The sequence below is a fragment of the Vigna unguiculata genome, chromosome 3, assembly GCF_004118075.2.
Source record: "Vigna unguiculata cultivar IT97K-499-35 chromosome 3, ASM411807v1, whole genome shotgun sequence".
Lineage (NCBI taxonomy): Eukaryota > Viridiplantae > Streptophyta > Magnoliopsida > Fabales > Fabaceae > Vigna > Vigna unguiculata.
Window position 1 is genome coordinate 56792099 of NC_040281.1, and position 23959 is coordinate 56816057.

A 23959-nucleotide genomic window follows, 5' to 3' on the forward strand; every position below is an offset into this window, starting at 1 on the left:
TGTTTGTAATTATTTTTTTATTTCTATAAAATGGTATTTATGGTAATGAAACTTAAAATAAAAAGGAGTATGAACATGGCGGGTAGGGTATGAGTAATAGTTTTCCCGTACCCTATTCGTCGGATAAATATTCATCCCGTACTTGTATCCATATTCGTTAGGTATCCGTTATGCGGGTATCCATCTATTTCTTTTTATATCCGTGGGTATCCACAAGTACCCGCTGATATTTACAAAAATATTTTAAAAAACAAATATTTAACCATAATTAGTGTTTGGATCAACCACTCCATTTTTACCGATTGATTCTTGAAAAACAAACAAATAATAAATCATTAACGATTTATATTATAGTTCATTTTTGAATGAAATATTAAAGAAATTACTAACTTCATCAATGTCCACATCTTACAACATTGTATAAAGTTTCATGTTGTCCAATTTTAATCTAGAAGAGCCTAGAAACATAAGAAGTTCATTAAAAATTTATAACAATCACTTAATTAAAATATCTAAGTAAAAGTGTTAATTTCATTACCTTCCATGTTGGTCCATATTTAGTCTTGGAGACACATCAATGCCTCCATAGTATCTGGAAGTAATATACTCCGATGTAGGATAAGAATCTGACCACCATTATTGAATGAAGACTCAAAATGTTTTTTACTAATATATATATATATATATATATATATATATATATATATATATAAGGATATTTTTTTCTGAATTAAAGTTTAGCGGGTACGGATACTATGATACCTATACCCGCCCCGTTAACATGCGGGTATAAAAAATACTCGTACTTGCGGGTAGCGGGTATCTATTTTTAATATCCGTCTCTTACCCGTTGCAGATTTTATTCACGTATACCCACAGGTATAGATTTTTTTGACATTCCTAATATGAAATTTTTCTCGAATTAGCGAACTCAATAAATTATAATAGTGATTAAAAGTAATTTTTAAACGATAAGTCTTTCAAATAATGTAATTTTTTCTACTTATATTACCTCCCGTTTGTAATATTCATAATTTAACTGTTTTGCTAAATATGTGTAAAAAATCCTTCATTTTTTTTATGAAATTTAGAATCTATTATCGGTTATTTCGGCTCGTAGATTTAATAATGATACAAAATAAATAACAATATAAACAAAAGAATATTGGAGATTAATATAGGGATAAATATTTTCTATATTTCGTTTAATTGTTGGTAACAAAGGCATAAAATAAAAAGTAAAATGACATATGTTTCCTTTAGATTGTTGATATACAAAAATCAAATAATTTAAAAACTATATCAACATTTAGATTTTGTTATTTTATAATAATAATGCTATTTTTAATTTAAAACCTCAGTATAAAATAATTTATTAATAGATTTCTTATTCTAAACTTTCCGAACTAATTCTTATAATTTATTTAAAAATTAAATTAGATATCAATAAATATTTTACTGCAAATGTATTTAATTTAAAGAAGACTGAAAAATAACATTTTATAATGAACTTCGATGTTCCTAATATATTTTTTTATTATGAAAATCAGTATATAATGGACAAATTATGATCAATAATTTGAACATTTAATATCATTATTCTAGTCAAAAGGTAAAAAGTTGAAATTGTGTTTTGTTTTTTTTTTTCTTTCCTCAATGTTCCTTTTAATCATATTTTTTTCAACCCTCTAATTTCTTTTTCTTTTTCATTGTCTTGAACAATTATTTGATCGATTACCACTAATTTATTATATCATTATATAGGTATAATGATTCTATTATATTAAATTTAGACTCAATCGATATTGAACCTAGGATCCAATTATTATTGAGCTTAACACTACATAATCTCCTTAACCTTAGCCTAAAAGAGGCCAAAGGCTAAAAAAATATTTTTCAAACACTAACCCAATTAGCCTTGAACTTAGTATTCAATCAATTAGACATGTCAAAGTGAGTCAACCCGGCTCACAAGGGTTGGCTCACCACAAGCCGAGTTGAAAACAAGTGAACCAAACCTGACTAACTTTATGGTGAGACAGAAATTTTACAACCCGGCTCAACCCACCATGGGTTGACGGGTTAAATGAATTGGCTCATCAACCCACAAAAAACAATTATTTATTTATTTATTTTTAAATATTCAAATATTTAAATAATTATTTAAACAATCCATGAGATGACAATCATTATTCAAATATTATTGAACAACATTCTACCATTTAAAAATATGAAATTGTAAACCTATATAATTAAGAGTAGTAAATAATTATTAATTTAAAAAAAAAATTGTAAAAAAATGTTTGTGGGTTAAGTGGGTTAACCCACCTTCAACCCTGCTCGAACTCATTTAACCCGTGGGTTAAGTGAGTCAAGTTGAGTTCAACCCACTTTTAAAAAAAATTATTTTTTTCTCACCCCAACCCGACTTGAACCTATGGGTTTAAATCCATTTTGATATCTACAATCAGTATTAACTACAATCGTCATTCCTATTAATCACACTTTAATCCTTGAATAATGATCAATTTTAATGACAAAAAATAATTAGTTACTATAGTAACTAATTTAGATACCAAATTGTGAACTAAAAGTCATTGGTAACTAAAATAGTTTCAAAAAGTTATAATTGTTCTTTAATTTTGTAACTAAAATACTTTCTATTAAGAATCTGTCTCTAAATTGACCACTAACATTATTTTTTTTTTCAACTAGCTAAATATATATTTTTTAAAAGAGTTTAGAACTTCATGGTGTGAAGTGAGAGTATACATATTACTATCAATTGTTAAGAATTAGACTTTACGCCTAACTCAACTTTACAAAAATCAGATTGTAAGGTGAGGTTTGCATCTACCTGTATCTTGAGTCGATGTGAGATCTTCAATACCAATTCTTGTTTGTTGCATGTTTCTTTACTCCTTATTCACAAACACGATTTTTTATAAAAAATTACATTTATATACCACTTCATATTTCATATTTTTTTAATTTAATGTTGCAAAAATAATGTTCTAATCCCAGTTTTACTTTAAAGTTTTGAATTATAAAATTATTTATTTTAAAAATATTCACATAAATTATCATATATTAAAACATAACTTTTGTATTGCTTTGTTCTGTCTTGCTTGACTAGTTAAGTTGGTGGGTGAGAGATGAGATAAGACAAATTCACTTGGTGGTCCGTTTTTTTTAAAATGGGACTTAAAAATTAAAATAAAAAATTTTAAAAGATTAGTTTTTATATTTACTGTGTTTTCTTTAGAAACTGTTCCATCATCTATCATCTGTTAAATAAATAGATTAACTTAATTCTCTAATGACAAAATCTATAGTAAGTGAAGAATACAAAGCTCTTCCACAAAAACAAGACACGAAGTTTCGTTCCTCTTCCACCTAAATAAATCGATAGGTTCAAAGTGAACATACAAAATAAAGTATAAACCAAATTCAACAATAGCTAAGCATAAGACAAGGCATGTTGCTCAAGTTTTTTTTCATAGACAAGGCATTTATTATCATCACAATAAAAGTGGTTCTTAGCATTGTTATTTCCAAAACTGATAAATAAGACAAGTTGATATTAACAATACATTCTTAATAACTACATTCAAGAAAAAGTTTATATGAAACAACCTAATTGGTTTGCAAGATTGATATCCACTCTTATTCATCTTGAGTTTTCACCAGAAAAAATTGATGTTTCTCTCTTTATTCAAATAACAGACTCTATCATTATTGTCTATGTAGATGATATTATCACTTTTGGTAATTCTTCAAAGGCTATGGAGGGTTTAACTCAGAAACTTTATGCTCTATTTCTTTTTCTTTTCTCTTTTTTGTAATCTTACTTTCTTCATTGGCACATAAGGTTAAATAGTGTGCTTTCAATCCCTTAAGCAACACTCAACCCAAAACCGATATTTTTAAGCTCAAGAAAATTTTCTTTACACTTTTCAAAATCGAATCAAATCTCAATATATTCATAAAGATCAACCCCTTCTACCAACAATATCTTCTCTAAACAAACAATCCAAGAGATTAAAGAAAGAATGAAAACCTTCCTATACTTACTAAAATAAAAAAGTAATTTGCACATGAAATTCTTTACCCTTTAAATTTGCGCCTCAGAGAAAGTGCAAAGAGAAACTGTTTTTAATGAAAACCAATTTTAAAGAAAATAAAAAATAAACATTTAACTTTTATTTACAAACTTCAAAAAGTTCTGTTTATTTAAATATATTAAAATAAAATTAAAATATTGTGTAAAAACACTTTAAAATCATATAATTTATCTTTTTCTTTTATGAAAGAATGCAATTGTATAGTAATGTTTTCCTTTACCATGAGAAATACCCATCCCATAATGTTTTTCTTCTTTTGAGAGTCAAGTCATTTTCTACTCCAATTCTTGTGCCGGACGTCACATTCCACAAATATATTCACGCCATTGCCATTCATCATTTCATCCAGCCATGGGATCCAGTGAGTCAATCACACTATTCAGGATAAAGATTATGTGTTTTACAATCACACTAAACTTTCAACACAACTTTATCCTGTTCTTGTACCCAACACAGTCCCGTTATGCGTTATCTTCTTCCGTGTTGCCCTCCCCCACTAGCCACCCAAAATATATTCCCTGCAAAACAAACAATTATTTAATATCAAATCACAACATTAAAACAGCATAATTATAAATAAACAAATAAATTCATAACGGAAAAACATTAATACGTATTTACACCAAGCCAAACCCATACAGGACAGTAAACTCAAAAGATGAAAGAAAACAAACAGTTTCAAAAAAGACCTAGTTGATAAAAAACACAAGGCTGAGATGAAGAAGTGACAAGCGAATACCACGGAAAAGTTTATGACAAACGTCACGTCACGGGAGGTGTTAAAAAGTTTTACAAAAAAGATAAAAATAAAACAGAGAATCTATAGTGAAGCGGAAAAAAATTGAAAGACAGAGAAGATTGTTATGAACAAAGTTTAGACTGGATCTAGAATTGAATTTTAATTTAGGATTTGTTGTTTGTTTTAATTTTGAATCAAAAATCATTTTCCTTAAAATTAGGTCCAGAAGCTCCACGAATGGCCATCAATGGCTGCAACTGATTAATATAAGTTCTGTATTATGTACACACAGATACACACGCACACAGACCAAGCACATAATCAATTTTCGTTAGATTTTGAAATCCGTCAGATCCCAAGCCAGCGTGACAGGATCCGTCGCCGCTGCCGCCGTGGCACGGAATAGTGAAGGTAGCCAAAACCAAAGCGTCGTTCGATTCAAAGGTCCTCTGCTTTTGTCATAACGGAGAGCCTACTCGGCCTCGGGTGAAAGTCTCCACGCCGTCTCTGCTGGTGAGAGGAAGGTCGAATCAACGCTGCGAGAGCTCGCTTGACGAGATCTCCCTCAACTCCACGAATTCTCACGAGCGAGTTCGTCATCGCGGATCTGCGCGCGTTGAGGCGATTAGGCGAGTACGGCGCCGGTGCCGTCGCGTGGCTCTTCTTGTGGAGGCTGCAGCGGAAGGAGCCAGGGTGCGTCGTAGGCGAGCACATGCATGTCCGCTTCGGCTGGTGCGGGTTAATACTCCCCTGCCTGGACGCGGCGTTTCGCGGTGCGACCGCGATGGAGCGGTTCGGGGAGACGGAGCGGTGGTCGAGGGAGAACCGGACGGAGGGAGCGGAGGAACCGCAGAGGTTGACACGCGTGGGAGAGGAGGAGCGGTTTAAAAAGGTGGTGGGACCAGAAGAGAAGCTGGAAGTGGAGGAGGCAAAACCTGAGGGTGAAGAAGAAGAAGAAGTGTGAGAACGAAAGTGAGAGTTGTAGAATCTAGGAGTAGATGAGAGGGATCCAATTACTGCGCTTCTTGATTTTCTAGAAGCTGCCGCCATTTTTTTTCTCTTCTGGAGAAAAATCGCAAGAGAGGGGAAAAGGAAAGAGAAGGAGTAGGGGATTTTTTTTTTTTTGTTTCTCCCTAAAGGCCGGTTTCGGCTCTTCGGTTTGGCAAACCTAGCTTTACTCGAGGTATGTATATATAGAATTTTGAAGAAGAGCAATAGTGTGTTGGGCGTAGGCAAAGAAAGAATGACGTATTTTGAGTTTGGGGTATTAACTTTTTGGAATTGTCTTGTAGCCCCTGATTCTTGTTTTTGTTTAGTTCCGTGTCTCTTTGGTATAAGCCTCAGAGGGTCATTTATTGATAGAATAAATATTTTTGTAGATAGTGGTTAATTGAGATTAATGGTGAAAAAGACGAGGGCGATTAAAAGAAACAGTAGAGGGATAAGGAAAGAAAAAAAGGAAAGGTGAAGGATGGAAGAGCAAAAGTGAAGAATAGTGTAGAAGAGAAGTGGTGAAGGGGTTGGGTTAGTTAACCAAAAGTGTAGTGGAGCCCTCGGAATTGCAATGGAACCGCTTTAAGTTTGAGAAAGCTATGGGCAGCAGTGGGCATAATAATAAAAAACGACAAAAAAATATTGAGCCGTTTTAATTCCACTGACACGTCTTTTACGCTTCCCCTCCTAATTCTCTATCCTTCTCCCACGTACTACTATCACTTGTAAGTCACTAAACTACCCTTCTCATTCTTTTTTTATTCCACTGCCACTTTCATACTTTTGTTACACAAACACAACCACTATTCGTTTAAGATTTGGAGGATCTCACTTCGAAACACTCTTTTATTTTTACATCTGAAAATTGGTTGATTTTTTTTTTATATTTTCTGAATGATTAAGTCACAAATTAGGTAAAAAATTAATTATTTTACGAGAACTTAGGGTAAACAAAAATAATATTGAGACATTAACACTTTGTTCTTTTGAGAAAAATGATTAAAGGGAGAGGAAGAAGAAGAGATTGAAAGAATCAGAGGATGAAGTTGATGCGGTTTCTCTTGAGTGATTCAAATGTAATTTTAAAATGAATTAGAGAGTGAACTATATGAAAGTTTGTGACTAAATTGACTAATGTAATATATTAAACAAAATATTTTAATAGAAAAAATTATATTACCAAAATGTCCCTATTGTTATAGGTAATATAAAGTTATATATAAATAATTTAAAATTATTTTATAAATTTTATTGAATGATTGAAAATATAAAAAAAAAATATTTATAAAAAATGAATAATACAATATATTTTGTATAAAAATAAATTTAATATATAAGGTAGAAAATAATTAATTTACATGGAAACTTTCTTTTCTTTTTAATAGTAAATTTAGAAGTATAAATTTTTATTATAACCATAATAAATTATTATTACCGTTAACATATAATTAAGAAAGTGAACTAAAACTACCATGCGTATTGATTTTGACAGCTAAATCACATGTAACAAAAATTAAATAATGAAGGGTAATTTAGTAAATCCAGTTCTGTCACTCTCTAATCTCACTATAGATGGTGAGATTGAATTTTCAGTCCATCTCTCTAATCATCTCCTCACATCACCTCCAAAAGAATAAATTACTCACCTTCTAATCATCTCTTATCATTTCTTGTAAATAGTACATCCACCCAAAAGAATACAGTCTAAATATCATCCTAAGTGGGATTAAGAAATATACATTTATCACTATCTATCCAAACTCTCTTTTGTAATTTGACATGGTTCTTTTGAACTCTCAAACACCACCATATTTGGTTTGAAGTTGTTTATTAGTCATAATTGGGAAGAAGTAGTTGAAATAGAAAAAATTTAAAAAAAGGTTTCATAAAAAAAATTGTTTTACGCTTTCAATATAATTAGTGGTGGTTTCACATTTTAACATTTGAAATTTCATATTTATGGTTTGGATGAAAAAGTTAAAGTTACTCAAAGGTTAACTTATATTTGGATGTGAGTCTTCTTCACCTCCAATTTATTTTAGCCCAAACTAATCAGTTGATAAAATGTTAGACAAGTAATATAAATTTCAATAGATAAAAAAAAACTTAAAATCATAAATTTATTGGTTATTTATTTTTACTACTCTCACCACACTCAATTCTAAACTTTTTTACCATAATTATTCTTTTCAACCATTTTCTTTCCCTCTCTTATTTTTAATTTTAAAGATAATTAAGTAAAATACTAATAAAAATGTGAATTTTATAAAACTGAGTTAAAGTAAAAATTACAAAAAAAAAAATCATAATGTAACAATATAAAAACCATAAAACTTAGATTAAATATCAAACACTCATAACACGAAAATCTATTATTGCATTCTCTAAAAAAAAAAGTTAAGTTTGAGTATGGTATGTCCAAACACAAACTTACCAAAATAAAAGACCAATTTGGTTGTTTTATAAGCTAGTCATTCTTTTTACAAAATGACTATTCAAGTATTACTTCTGAAAAGTAAAGTTTTAAGATGGTGTGAAATTGATTCGTATGCTTGTCATTTTAATGACATTTTTAATGTAAATAATAATTCGTAAGACTTTATAAGATTTACAAACAAATAATAATTTATAATCTGATACACTTTAAATAATAATAATAATAATAATAATATGTATCGTTAAATATATCAAAAGGTCAACCAACACTTTTTGAAAGACATTTTACTTAGTAGGTTGGGAACTGGTATTGTTATAATTAAATAGATAAAAAAGAATGTCATCATGGTTTTTTTTATCAAGTAATTCACTGATCTTTAGAACCTATAATCCTAATTAGAGTGGTTAAGTCATATTGTAACCGAATTATTGATAATCTCTAAGTGAATCTATATAGATCTAGAAACATACTTAATGGAAATTCCAAAAGGTGTGCTCTTATCTTACCAAAAGTTAAGTTGTTTTTTTGATATTTAAGAATTTTTCCTGAAAAAATCTAAAGATAATTTATTTATGAACACGAGAACTTGAATATGTGAATAATATAATACTCCTAAAATAATCTTTTTCCATTGTAAAATTGAATAATTTTTAAGATGATAGAATCTTAGGAATAAAATTGCACTTGGTTTCGGAACAACTCTCCACAAGAAGTACATGATATTTTGTCGGACGAATATCACAAGATCTTTTTAGGCGCTTAGGATATGTTTGGTTTAGGAAATTAAAAAAAAAAGGTATAAACTGAATTTTATAACATCGCCCTTTTTTCTTTATTCATTAACATTCGTCATTTATGATGTTTTTCGGTAACCATGATAATTTTTTTTTCTCTTTCGTATTTCTACGCAATTAATTAATTAATTAATTACTCTAGAACATTATACGCGTACGGAGCCAAACTTTTACTTAGCAGAGCAAAACCTGACGAAGAGAAGAAAACTCCGTAATTAAGGATGTTACGTTGTAGATATCCATATTCCTAAAAATCTACATCACTATCTGGATTTTCTTTACTGAAAATTTGTCTATTTTAAATGGCCATCTTGTGTGGAGTTCTCAATTTTGGATTTAATCGAACTTCCAAGAATTAATTCAACCAATCGAAATAGCCATGTGTTTGAACAATTCTTAGCACATAAACCAAACCATAGGACCCTCTCTAGGCAAAATCAAACCTCATCCACTAAAATATAGGGTTTTGATATAGTAGACACATGGGTCATGGACACTCTTATTTATGAATTTTTATTGATCACAATGCAAATTGCTGAAAGCCATGTTGGAGTTGGCTAAAGAGGGAGAAATTATATTTATATATCAACTCTAGCCAGCTGCATGACACTGAAACTTTCCTTCCACTCATATTTTTCATTTTGGAACATTCTCAAATAATAAAAACCAAACCAAAATACTATAAAAACGACAACTACTGAATACCGAAGCCTCCTATTAATGTGGTTGCCTTTCAACAGTCACATTACGCCTTTATTAGCCAAACCGAGATATCAAATTAGGTCAGTTTTTTAGTTTTGAGTATGAAAATGCAGTGAAACAAATCATTATAAAATAAAACACATGTTACGTGATATACCCAAAGATGTTATACACTCGTACAAGAGACATTTTTAATTTAAAAGAAAATTTAATTAATAATAAATCATATTTTTTAAGCACTTTCGTATCCAGAAATTTTAGAAAGTATTCAAACAAAGGATTTACACGATTCAGTGTACATGTCTAAGATCACTTAATCGTGGCAGATAAGGTTAGCTAGTGTTCTACTTTGAGATAGACATAGATAGCGTAGTGAATGATGAAGGACGAGAAAGAAAACAAAAAGCCATTATCTTAAACAAAAGGATTTGTAACAGCGATAGAGGGTCAACGCTTATCTGAAAACACACAGTATTATTGATCTACGGCACGCATGACACTGCAAATCTTCTTCGTTCGTGTCGTTCTAATATTTTATCTCAGAACACAGTTCAAACAGTTGGAATGCACTTCACACTGACCCCACCGTGTTGGTAGCATAGCATGTCAAACATTTAGTTCACTGTATTGTTACCGATGAACAGAAGGTTAGATTTTAAGGAAATTTCCTTATTTTGTAAAAGGTTATTTAAGGAGACATTCGATTCCATCATGTCTTTTCACTCCCGAAATATAGTACGGGGAAGACAAAGAATGGTATGTCACACTATTTCTCATATGAATTGTTCAATGAAACATTGACTAACGCGTAGAAATGTGACTATACCAGCAAGCAAGTATTAATTCAACAAAATCTGAGGTTTTGTGCAAGAAGATTCGCAGCATTAGTCATGAACATGCACATCACCACCACCTATTAATAGTTACGCGTAGTAAATTAGAAAAATGTACCATATATATTTTCGAGATGATTTCGCTTTAATTTAATAATTTTTTTCGTTGCCTTGTTTATGTAAATCATATAATTGGGCACAAAAATATATTAAGATATTGTGTGATAAGAAGATTTTTGAAATGAAAAATGAGAGGTGAATGGGAATGATAGAATCGTGTGGTTTTGTTTTCAACAATGGTGGCGTGGCGTGGCAGAAGCAAGAAATTGGGAAGTTCTTGTTGGGTCCAATAATTGGTGGAGAGAGTTATGTTGCGGCTAGCAGTCATCTTTTCCCAGCTCAAGGTCAACTTGCTTAGGCTTAACCTACTTATCTTCAAACTTCATCAATAATAATATTTTTTTCCAAGTCAAGTGCTTTTTAATTTTATTAATTGTTAATATTTATTAAAGTATCTTATTGGGTTTGTATAATTTTTTTCACTTGTTTAATTTGACTATTTTTTCCATCTTCCCCATTTCTCTTTTCTTAACTTCTTTGGAAATTGGAATATAAAATTTAATTGTAACTGAAAAAAACAGTTAGTTCATTATAACTAATGAAAAATAATTAAGTCAATTAATAATAATATTATTAAACCTAGAAGTACGTGTAAAATTAAATATAATTTAATTAAATAACGTTTGTTATCCGTCAATTGCGTTGGTAGTATCAATTTTTTCGTTTACAAATTTACATGTTGATCATGGTCAAGATGTGAAAGAATGATAATTATTAATTTAAATAACGTTTTTAGTTTAAAATTATTTCAATACCTTAATTCACTGATTTCCGACACTCTTGTACCTATTCTTAATGAACTTATTTCTCAACTACCGGTCTAATCAATTTCACTTATTTTGATTGTGTAACTGAAACTTCTTGAAACATTTGAAAGTCTCTCATTTCAATTCAAAAAAGTTTAAAAAATGTCCTTTTCATTTTACAAGGACCGTTTTATACACTAAAGAGGTTGAATGTGTTTCTGGATCTGCTTTATATATGTACTAATCTTTTAACCTGTATATAATAAATGAACTAATTTATATTACTTAACTTTCGATCTTCTCAATCTAACGTTAAAATCAAACCTCGTTTCCCTTAACAAAACCACCTTATACCCTATTCATCGACAATCTCAGTTATATTATATATGGAAATTTATTTCAAATGGAAATAAATTATCACTCAGTGCAAGTTAGCATATTATATATCATAAGATTAAATATGTGTTTACTTTTTAACTTTTAGTGAAACTTACAATTATTTTTTCTTTGAAATTTTGACTTAATTTAATTTTTTAATTTTAAAATTATACAAATTTAAATTATTTAATCAATTTTTTTAAATTGATTTAATATTTTAAATACATTTTAAAATAAATTTTTAATTAATATGTAAAACAATATAAATAATTTAAATGTTATTATATAATACGTCTAAAATATTAAATCAAATTAACAAAATCTAATGAAAAAAATTAAATCCATATAATTATAAAGTTGGAAAATCAAATAATATCATAATTAATTCTAATTTTTATTGAAATTTAATAGACAAACACGCAGTTAACCTTGTATTATATATAATAGATGTGTATCAAAGTCCTTGATCTTATCTAACTTTTGTAAATAACAATGGCCTGCATATTCGATTTTGATGTGAATGAATTTGGATTTAAAAGGGCGAAGTCACCGTCCCAAGAAGTGACGTCTATTCTGTGTCGAAGAAAGTGAATTAGGTTTCAAGTTTCACCAATAATGTTAGCTGATCAGTCCAATTTAATATACTAATTATGATCTTATCCACCATGACATTAACTACATAAACATATTTAATATACAAATAAACATAGATATATCTGCCAACTGTAGTCACTCCTCTGTTTCTTAACTACGATTCCTCGTTTGTTGTTGAATCAAAGTGAGATTTTCGTGTGAAAAAGCCAGAAAATAGAAAGAATAAAAGAATGGTATTATTATGTCCAACTTGATAATACAAGATCCAGTAGAGTATTGGTTCCGTTACAAAGAGAAACTGGGAATCAAAAATGAGGTAGTTTATGGGATATATACAGTTACATAAATTACAGAATCACAGAATCACCCACGACACGACAAAAAGCCTTATTAAAATGTGTTAGATTTATGTTAGAGGAAATGGAAAGGGTGGAGGAACGTTTGATCAACTAACGGCAACCGCAGCGGTGGTGTCGGCGTTCATGAGCGAAAACCTAGTTGGCCTTGGTTGGAAACTCTTCCTCTTGTGAAGGTCATGGGTGGAGGGCCTGAGCATCTGCAACAGAACCGCCTTCAACGAGTTGGCTTTTGCAACCATGGATGGGTCCCATTGGTTAGGGGTGCGTGGCGAGGATCGAGACATGGCTCGGGGTGGCTTCTTGTGCTTGCTGCACCGGAAGGAACCAGGGTGCGTGCTGGGTGAGCAGGAGCAGGTGCGCGTGGGCTGGTTCGGGTGGGAATGTTGGGACCTTGATGATGATGATGTCAACACACTCCTTGAGGCCATTGAAGGAAGGGAACAAAAAACAGAGAACAATGTTTGAATGGTTTTAAGGTCGGAGAAAGTGTTGTTGTAATTATAATAGGGTAAGTGATTTATGGCCTTGTGTTTTTGGGTGGAGATTCTTCTCTTGCTTCACCACTTTTATAGCACAACCACTCTCCTTGGAAGGACAATTCGGTCTTTCTCTCAACCATTCTTCCGCATCAATGGTTAAATAAACACGACACAAACATGTTACTATGGATCTAAACAGGTGGTTATAAATTACAACCTTGTCAAATGTAATTCCAACTCTGTAAACAATAATCTATCATCGTTATATCTTTGTATCAAATCATTCTGTAATATTTTGTTGCATAACCAACCTTAAGTTTGAATATTCAACCAACCGATTTCGTTTCTCTCCATTTTTTTTTTCAACGGCTTTGGATTCTCAAAATTAAACTCGTCATTCTAATTTTACTTAACCTCGTTTCTGAAATTTTTTTAGATAATTACTTTTTATATTTTTTTTTTGAAGAATTAAAATTTAACGAGAAAATAAAATTGGCTGTTTTAAATATCAAGGAGATTTTCATAATTATAAATTAATACTATATTGTGTTGCCTTATAATAAAATTAACGTTTTTTCTTGATTTTTGCTGAGATGTGAAATGTAGTTTATAAGAGAGATATTTTTGGAAGGGCAAATTAGTCTTTGTGGTGGAGTGTGTTATCTTCCTTTGCTGGGTTGAAGAAGTCGTTCATTGAATGTAAGCAATGGTGGATCAATCATTAAGTATCCTGAGTCAACTAAAAGGACTTTTTGGTCAAATTAAGTGGACTAATCTTCTTTCTTGCAGGAGAAGACGAAGAACCGGTCCAAATAATTTCCACAACTTTACACTCTTTTAACCTATTTTTTGTAACCGGGACAAGAGTAATTTTCTAAGTGTTTTTTCAAAATGGAATTAAAATATTGTCCCTAATGTTTTCATTGATGTTTGATATATTTTTTTTTCGATATTAAAATTTTAAAACTGAATACAAAATATACTTTTGTAGACGACACGATTTATGTGACCAAGGCTCATGAATGAAGTGCGTTTCTATTAAGTTGATGGAAGATATTATATTACTTTGTTTTTTTTTTAAATAAGACCCTAAAAGGAAATTTGAAAAGTTTAATGAGATAAAAAGAATATTTAATCAAAGTATTATAAGGATAATGTTGTTCTTTAAGTAAAGGAAAGTCGATATGGTTCAAAGGAAACAAGGCAATAGGCCTTTTATTACATTTTTTTAAAACTTTTAGGGCCAATCCAGAAAGATAAAATCTTCGTTGGACCAAGCCCATACTTCCCAAAAAAATAAGGGGCGCTTATTCCTGCACCTCCATAATTTCTTTATGCACCTCCTTATGTTAAATTTTTGTCACTTTTAGTGTGTGGACCTAGATTCAAGTATGCCTTATACCTACATTCATGAATTTACAAGAACATCCACAAAAGAAAAACTTCAAAGATTTATAAATGAAAAATTAAATTTTATTTGGGTTAGTGACAACATGGAGCTAGATGGTGATACCCAGGAATAGTGAACAATAATGGAAACAATGATTTTGAATTTTAGTTTAAGAAAAAATTACAGACATTCAAATGGGTTAGTTTTTTTTTTTTTTTTTTTTTTTTTTTTTTTTTTTTAGTTTAAACTATAGATCATGAAAAGTTTAGCTTTGACATACTTATGTGTAGTGAATCTTAAATATTATGTTTATTCAGTTTATTTTAATTTTATTGTCACCAATAGACTCGTAGGATACAACAAATATATAAAACAATAAAATAAAATTATTGTTACATTTATTTGTATTTGTTGAATGCTTCAATAACTACACAGTAATCAACCTAAAAGAAACATTCAAAATTGGATCGGGCATTTGTTGATTTAGAAAACTTGATGCAAATTAAGTTTGTAAGCATCTTTCTTGCCTTTCTTTCTTCACTAATTCTTGGATAACTAATTAACATTAAAGAAAAAACATCTTCAAATTCACATTTTGTAGGTCTTAAATAATTAAAGTAAAAAAAATACACATTACTTTCATCAAATGACAATGACATATATGAAGAGAACATACCAGAGAAAGAAAAAGAGAGATTCTTACGATATCTAAGAAGAAGAAAAAAAGAGAAAGAAAAGAGAATCGGTGTGCAACATAACAGCATATCTCTGCAACTATTTATTGTACTTGTTAACATATATACAACTATGTTTCTATAGCAGTCATCATTATATAGTTTCCCATATTTATAAAAAGGTCACCTTTTACGATGATTATTTTTCAAGCATTATCGAAAGGTAATAATGACATTTCATATTTTTCAACTACTATCTAAAATTATTATACTATAAATAAAAATTTAGATAAATTATATAAAAAAAAACTGTTAAAGCTTTCTACAAGAGAAAATAATTAACATTTTAATGGGTTAAAATTAGTTTATTACGAGTTAATTTTTATATATTTTTTTCTTACATTATTTTTTATTTTTTATCATAACTACAGCGAAAACTACTTTAAAAAGTTAAATTTATTTTGTTCCTAATAAATTTGTTTTGACATGCCGGTATTGATTTCAATTATTGTTTGTTAAACTTTCATTCATTATAACTTAAATCACAAAAAAAAAAAAAATCATCTTTAAGAAAAAGTCTCAATAAAATTAAAATAAGTTGATTAAAAAATTTTAAACTACCACATATAATTTTGTTTTTATACACGAGTCTGGAAAATTTTTGTTGTACACGATTAGTCTGGAAAATTTCTGACTAAAAAACACGGTTGTTGTGAAGAAACATGAACTGCTCTCTGACAAAGAAGAGCGAAGATACCAAAGAGAGCATTACTGCTGCAGAAACCAAAACTGATCCCAAATAAACCTGTTCACAATATCTTCGCAGAGGTGGACAATAAGTTCTGCTAATGTCATTGAACGTCTTCCGAACAAAATTGCAGTCAAGTAAGTCAGCAAAAAATGGCCCATACTGAAATAAACCGTACGTCACATTCACTGCAGCTCCCAGTTTCGTGTAAAGGATCGGTGTCAAACGACCTACACTCCTACATTTTTCGGTCAACGAAACCTCGCACTTAAAGTTTTTCCAAACCTGAAAGTTCCAAACGTTAACCAGTTGCATACATGTATATGCCTGAAAAAAATTATGAATGAATGAATGAAGGTTTTGGAATGGTCCATACCTGGGTGGCGTTTTGGAATGTGACTTCCTCTGAAGAGCAGTTGCGACTTGTTAGGTCTGAATTAAATGGATTGCAGAGAAGAGGGACTGATTGATTTGCGTTCGTGAAGTTGGAAATGACTTTGTCAAATTCTTCAATGATTTTATACGTGACCATCTTGCTTTTTAAATATGTTTCCATAACAGCTTTTTCCTCCACGCATGGAAAAATGTCATCCAGTGCAGTGTGGGCGGTGGGGTTCACAACCCATTCATCCATCGCAACACATGTATCTCCAGCCATACTGTTAAAAAAAAACATATATGCATTCATGTCTGTTTGTATATAGTCATATATAAAATTTGATTTATCGGTCTCACAAGTTCATCAGGATAAACTTACTTATGAACAAAAATAAATGCAGCACAAAGTACCAAGGTACAAGTGACAAGAATCCATCCAATAACTACCAAGCTGCAGCCACAAGAAAACACAAACTTTAACCAGAGACAAATCCACCAGTGATTTAAACATCAAGAAGAAAAATAAATTGATTCAACTTACGAGTACACGGGACACTGCAACCCAAGTAAGCAAAAGACTGCATATACACACGAAACCCAAATGAGATCCTATATAATCTGATAAACAATTATATACAGAGTCCAGAAAGAATAAGACAAACTCAAACATACATAGTCGGAGAAATGTGACAAAGAACAAAACAACAGCGACAATAATGAGAGCGAGTCTTCTGCAGATGATCACAACAAATATTGATGATTAGCAAAAGAAATATTTCAAAAAACCAAATGGAATCTTAGTTTATGTACTTACACTCCATCTATGACTTTGCGTATGATCTTTGAGTTAGCGGTAACCTTGTTGGAAAGAGTATCCGCAGCACGGTCGATTTTGAATTTGATGTCATCAAGGTTCGGTCCAAGATCTATGTCTAGTGGCAGAGGAGGCTCACTCACAATGTGCTTAGCCGAATCGAAATAAGTTGATATGGTGTTGAGGTTTTCAGCCACCAATTGTGCCCGATTCAAAACGTAATCAAGTGTCTCGGAAGTGCTTCCATCAATCTTCCCCTGACCGGTGTACAACTGAGCGCATCCACCTCTAAGCGTAAACAATTAAACGTGCTTGATCAGAAACATATCAAGAATTATATATTTGTTCTAAGTGAGATAATAACAGCAATTTTCAGTATTAATTGAAATCGATTGAGAACTATAAAATTAGAAAAAGAAAAGAGTGGTAGAATGAAAAGGCAGAGAGATACATTGTGATAATGGTGCTGAGGATAAGCAAGAACAATGAAAAATAATGGACTAATTTAGAATAGTCGCTTGACTCTCCTCCGTTACAACAGCAGCATAACGCACAGCTGATAAGTAAAACAACTCCAAAAATCACGAACCAGGCTACAGCCACAACGATAAAAGGACCCGCAGTGGACATAACTGACTGCACCTCCCATGAACAATTCCACGTTAGCAAATTAAATTATGCATCAATATTTCTGTCAATTAACAAAACGAGAGAATGAAAAACGTGAAACATTTTTTTTAATGCAACAATAACAAATATGTGAATCAATTTTGGTAAAATTATCCCAGCCTCATTGAATACATTTTTTATATACTGTAAATACAAAATATCATGTATATACTTATTTAAGGACAAATTAAACCTAACACTTCATAAAAAAAAAAAAATTAAAGCTTCGATCAATTGGAAACTTTTCAATGATTAAAATGGCAATTATTTTGAAACTGAGATAGTATTTGTAGTTCAAGAAAAACAAGAAAGAAAGAAAAGACAAATCTTAGATGTTTTTACTTCTCAATTAAAATGAAGGATCGCTTATATAACAAAGTAAAATAAAGTTCAACATTAAAATAACGTTCTCCATTTGAAATTCCAATCTGAGTAAGAAAATTGCACAAAAATGGTCACATTTAATTCCACGTATAATATTCCAAGAAAAATTCCATCATCAGCAACTCAAAATTTTCACAACTTTTGACCAAGTGGAAATTATCTCAAAATAATCTCAACATAACACTAAATAAGTGTTATACACTCTTTCTATAAATTGAAAACTTAAATTAACCAATAGGAGATTGGACGCGTCATTGAGTAGTGAAGCATGAACAACACGTGGCGAAAGCGCGTGACGCAAATACCAGCGAAGATGAAACTAACTGGAGAGCTTAGTTAGAGTAATCAATGGAGGAATGTAGTAATTGCAGTGCAAAGAAGAAGAGAGTAACCGTTAGATAATGGGCGTTGCTGATATTCCAGCCACCGTTGTAAAGGTTAAAACCGTTAAACCAATCTTGCCGGCGAGTTCTCTCCTTAGCAAGCACCAGAGTCACATTCCTGAAACTTGCACCTTCCGCCATTGATCTCCTCGCCGTCCATGGCGGCACCACCACCACCTCCTCGTACCGCTCCTGGTCAACATCTTCAACGCCATCTGAAAAGAGTAAGAATCTTGAATTGACATAACGAAAATAACAGCTCAATAAGAATTTTAAAGAAAGAAGAAAAAGAACCTGAAGGTGTTGGTGCAGAAGCCGAAAAGAGAAAGAAAAAAATGCAGAAGAAGAGGAAGAAGAAAGAGTGATTGGAGTTTGATGTGAAGCGGAGCATGATTGTAAAAAGATTAATGTTATGGCTATGGCTATGGCTATGGCGTGCATGCGTGTGACTTCTTCTACTCAACCAAAACCAAAACCCCACTACATTTTTTCCCTTTTATTTATATAATCTATTTATCATTTCTTTTCCCCCATTTTCTTTTCTTTTCTTTTTTCTCTCATAAATGGGAAAGTAAAGTCTCTTCTTAAACTAATTAAAAAACAGTGTAAAAGAGTATGAATATATGAGGTTTGATAAAAAGGAAATATTAGTGCTTTAATTTGCTCTCACAAAAATTACCTTAATACTTAATGAATGTGTGAAATTAGTGTTGTATATTTATTAAAAGTATAAGAGGATATTGTAGTAAAACTATATAAAAGATATATTTATAATACTTAATTAATTTTTTAAGTTGTTAATAAATTTGGGTACGTATGATTAATTTTTATTAATTTTTTGTGGTTTTTTAATTGAGTCTTGTTATTGATTTTTTTTTTTTGAGTGAGACTACGGTTATCTTATCCCTTAACTATTTAACATTAATCATTAATCATCTTTATATAGGTATAGATTTAAAAGATAAAATTAAAAAAATAAATGTGGACACCAAAACATTAATCATCTTTATATAGGTATAGATTTTAATTAATATATTAGTAACTTGAATTTTTTTTCCTTTTGTTAACGATTTTCAAATTAATTATTACTTTTTCAATTTTTTAATTTATCTTTCAAGAAATTTTTGCAATAATATATATATTAGTTTAATAAAATATTTTGTAATTTTCAGGTTTGATGTATAGCAAACTCAATAATAATCTGATAAAGCGAGTTGATATTTTCAACACACGAATACGATACGTGTATTGGATACGATACGTATTAGATACATTGATATATTTATTTTGAAAATAATATAATATGATACATAATAGATAAGTGAAATATAAATATTAAAAAATGTACAATAATAGTCCTTAAAAACATTATAAATATATGATTATAATTGTGTGAATCTAAATTAAAATCTTAGAAGCTAATTTTACTTACCAATTTATAAACTCATTTATAATAAAAAATATTTTAGTTACCAATTTAAATACCAGTTATAATTTTTTGAATTATTTTAGTTGTCAATAATATTTAGATTATGAATTGATACCTAAATTGGTCACTATAGTGACTAATTATTTTTTGTCACTCAAGTTAGTCATTATTCAAAAAAAATTCCGTAGTCTTCTACGACTTCATAAATTGTATACTTCATTTATATGTTTGGATAAAATATCTTAAAGTATCGAACATGAATAAGAGTTGAATACAAATATGAGTCAAATACAAATACAAATACGTGATCGAAATTGAAGTTATTGTAATTTTTACCTATTTTCAATATATTTAATTTAGTACAACAATCTGTTAAATAAGAGGTTCACTAGGTTGATATGTTAACTATTTTTTAAATAAAAAACAATTTAAAAAATTATATTTTATTATAATATTGAAAAGATATAAATATGCATTGATATAATAATTTAAAGCATTAATGTTTATCAGTTAAGTTATAAATATCAATTATAATTAAATAATTTAACGTATGAAAATAATTATTATCTTAATTCAATAACAAATATTAATTAATAAGTTAAAAACTTATTTATACACACACATATATATATATATATATATATATAATTCAAAAGTTAAAAAGAAAAAAAATGACAGGTTGTCTTATAAGAAGATGGGTCAAGGCTCATAGTTTCTTTAAGAAGAAAAATAGTATTTTGACAACTTTGTCTTACAACATGAGGTGATATTTTTTAAATGATTTTGGAATATTAAAAATGAAAAAATACAAAAATGGAAGATCACTTAAAAAACGGCATCTAAGATTATAAGGAGAAAGTTGTGAAAATTTAATAGTCAAAAAATAATTTTCCTTCTTTAATAATAATGGTTCAACCTAATCCCATATATTTTTTATGATTTAACGGTGGGGGATATGTTAAAATGAGATATATTTTTTTAGTTAATGGATATAAAAATTAAAATATTTTGCGTCGTCATCTCCTTGTCTAATAAATTATTAAAAAATTTAAAATATAAAAAGGAATAAGATTAATAAAAGATAATAAATATGATTTTGAACTTTGCAAACACAATTAAAAAAATCTTCAAAAAGTTAAGAGGAGGTCATAATTTTAAGTTTGGTATTGTATATAATTAAGGGGTAAATATATTTTTTATTTTTAAAGTTTTTCTAAAAATTGCATTTTGTCTTTAAATTATATTTATATGTTGTCTTTTTATTAAAGGAAAGTCATGTAAAGCATTATTTTTAACAAAAGATATGTTTAAGTTATATTACACAATATAAAATTATGTCATTTTTGCATTATTTTGATAAAATAAAAAAAATTACAAATTTATTTTAAGGATGAAACACATCCTTAAATTTAGTAAAAAAACTTATTTAATCTTATAATTAATGATAAAAATATATAATATACAATCGATATAATAGTAATATTATATATATATATATATATATATAATGCGAATTAGAATATTTATATTATAGTTTTTTAGCTTATCTTTAGTGAATAAGTCCTTCTACAAGTTATATTTATCACATATATTATTAGAGTTGTTAAAATGGATTAGAACTCGTTAGTTAATCTGGTTTATTATGAGTTTAGACTAAGTTAAGTTAAATTATTTTTACAAATTTCAATACAGATTAATTTTTAACCCGATCTCCCAAGAATCCTACTCAGATGGAACCCGTAGTGAGCCGGATTGATTCACCAACCCGTAAATAAAAAGTCATACAAGTGTTTGTTACTATGTTGGACTTGTATTTGAGTTAGGTAAGGTCCCAACGTAAAGGTAAAATTTACAAATTTTAATATGAACCAAAAAAGATCCGACTCATCTGGATTGAATACGTGGTAAGCCAACCCAGCTCACCAACCCTCGTATTAAAATAAAAACACATGTCACTAATTGATATTTTTTCTTACACCTAACTACCTTTTTTACTTATTGCACCTCACTCTTAAAAAACCCTAAAAACCTCCCAATTTCACATCCTATGCGTCCAGGTAATAAGGCTGCGTGTGGTTATTTAACATGTGGATATAGTGAAATTGGTGGTAAGTAAAAGTGATGAAATGGAATGTCCGTGAAAGAGACAATGTTTTGGATTACAATGAATCTAATGTGTAGCGATGGTTTTATGATATATAAATCTCACATAGTGGTCGCAGTTTCTTGTTATACATCGCAACAAAAAGATAAGTGAGTGAAGGAAGAAGAGAATGGTGTCTCAAGCTCCCATTCACGAAAAAATAAGACTTAGTTTAACTTTTACTTTATAAAGTTAGTTATTTTCAAAGAATGATGATACATCCACACTTCATTTTTACTCTACACCTATACAAATTAATAAAAAGTTAAATTATTCCAGAGGTTCCATTTTTGTAGCGAGATCTCAAGTAGTTTCCCTCATTTTTATTTGACTCAATTGAGTTCCTATTTTAGAAAATTTATTGCAATAAGTTTCTTTCCGTTAGTTGCACAGTAACGGTGTTAATTATGTACCACATGGTTTTTTTTATTATTATTTTTTTTTAATTTTTTTTTATAATTTAAAAAAAAAATTAAAATTGTCACATGTCAATCTGACATTGTGTCACATGGCAGAGACAGTGTGATGTGGCAGTGGTAGTGGCACATGTCAATGTGAAAAATCTCAATGTAGTTCCTGTATTTGTTATTTTGTCTCAATTTGGTCCCAATTTTTTTAAAACTGAATCAATTGCATTCCTATATCAAATTTAATTTTTATATAAATTTTACAATGGTATTTTTATTATAATTGATATTTTTAATAAAATTAAGTTTATTTAAATGTATATTTTGTATTGAACTTTATTTAAATATTGTTTCAAATATTTATATATCAATAATTTATAGACAAATGTTAGAATTGTTATAATTTTTTTTAAAATTTTATATTTGAATTTATAAAGTTTTTTATTTTTAGCTTCGACAAACTTATTTCACTTGAAACAAGTGAAATTTTTAACATTATCCTCTAAGCTAGAAATGCATTTGGAATATAATCTATTTTTTTATGATTAATTAAGAATATGGATTGATTTATCATTTTCCAAACCTATCATTTTTTTTAAATATTTAATTTTGAAAATAAATTAAATCCACCAATATTTAAAAATTACAAATTAAATTTAACTTCATCAAGTTCCAATATGAATGTTTTTTTATTAATTAAAAGTGAGTTTTGAATAAAGTTTTAAACACAATTATTAATGCATTTTTAAAATAAAGTCAAAGCATAAGTTATTTATGACATTTATATTAACAATTAAGTTGAAACGTTATACATGAGTTACAAGTAAACAATGTGAAAAATTGAATTTTTTAAATACGTTTTACGTAATTTGAATTTATAAAGCACCGGTTATATAATAAATTTTAAAAAATAAGTAATATATATATATATATATATATAATAAACTAGTTTATTTTATTACTTTTAAGTTAATTTTTAAAAACATTATTAATTTTTAAATTCTCAAATAGGTTTCATCCTTTTAAAAAAAACATAACGTGTACATAATTACCTCACAAAATGATGTTACGCGTCATTCACATAAACAACATAATTACATATCCTTATGTTCTTAATATTTTTATTCAATTTAATAAAAAAAGTATTAAATTAAATTTATAAAAAAGCATAATTGATAAGTTTAAAAATAGTAAAAAGTATATATTCAAATCTTTAGCAAATAATTGCTATAAAAAGTTATT

General features: G+C 29.2%; 3 protein-coding genes across 3 annotated transcripts; all 3 read right to left on the reverse strand.

Moving 5' to 3' along the window:
* Positions 1 to 3780: 3780 nt before the first annotated feature.
* On the reverse strand, positions 3781 to 6044 carry LOC114177624. The gene has a single exon (XM_028063041.1). The coding sequence runs from the start codon at positions 5911 to 5913 to the stop codon at positions 5302 to 5304; it is 612 nt and encodes a 203-aa protein (XP_027918842.1). The 5' UTR covers positions 5914 to 6044; the 3' UTR covers positions 3781 to 5301.
* A 6861-nt stretch (positions 6045 to 12905) lies between these two features.
* Positions 12906 to 13247, reverse strand: LOC114175535. Its single transcript, XM_028060290.1, has one exon. It carries the CDS (start codon positions 13245 to 13247, stop codon positions 12906 to 12908), a length of 342 nt encoding a protein of 113 aa, XP_027916091.1.
* A 2738-nt stretch (positions 13248 to 15985) lies between these two features.
* On the reverse strand, positions 15986 to 19201 carry LOC114179536. Its single transcript, XM_028065907.1, has 9 exons — positions 19033 to 19201; positions 18748 to 18953; positions 17754 to 17938; positions 17303 to 17590; positions 17161 to 17219; positions 17030 to 17066; positions 16868 to 16939; positions 16487 to 16769; positions 15986 to 16395 (listed from the first exon to the last, which is right to left on the reverse strand). The coding sequence occupies exons 1-9, from the start codon at positions 19127 to 19129 to the stop codon at positions 16057 to 16059; spliced, it is 1566 nt and encodes a 521-aa protein (XP_027921708.1). The 5' UTR covers positions 19130 to 19201; the 3' UTR covers positions 15986 to 16056.
* Between the last annotated feature and the right edge of the window lie 4758 nt (positions 19202 to 23959).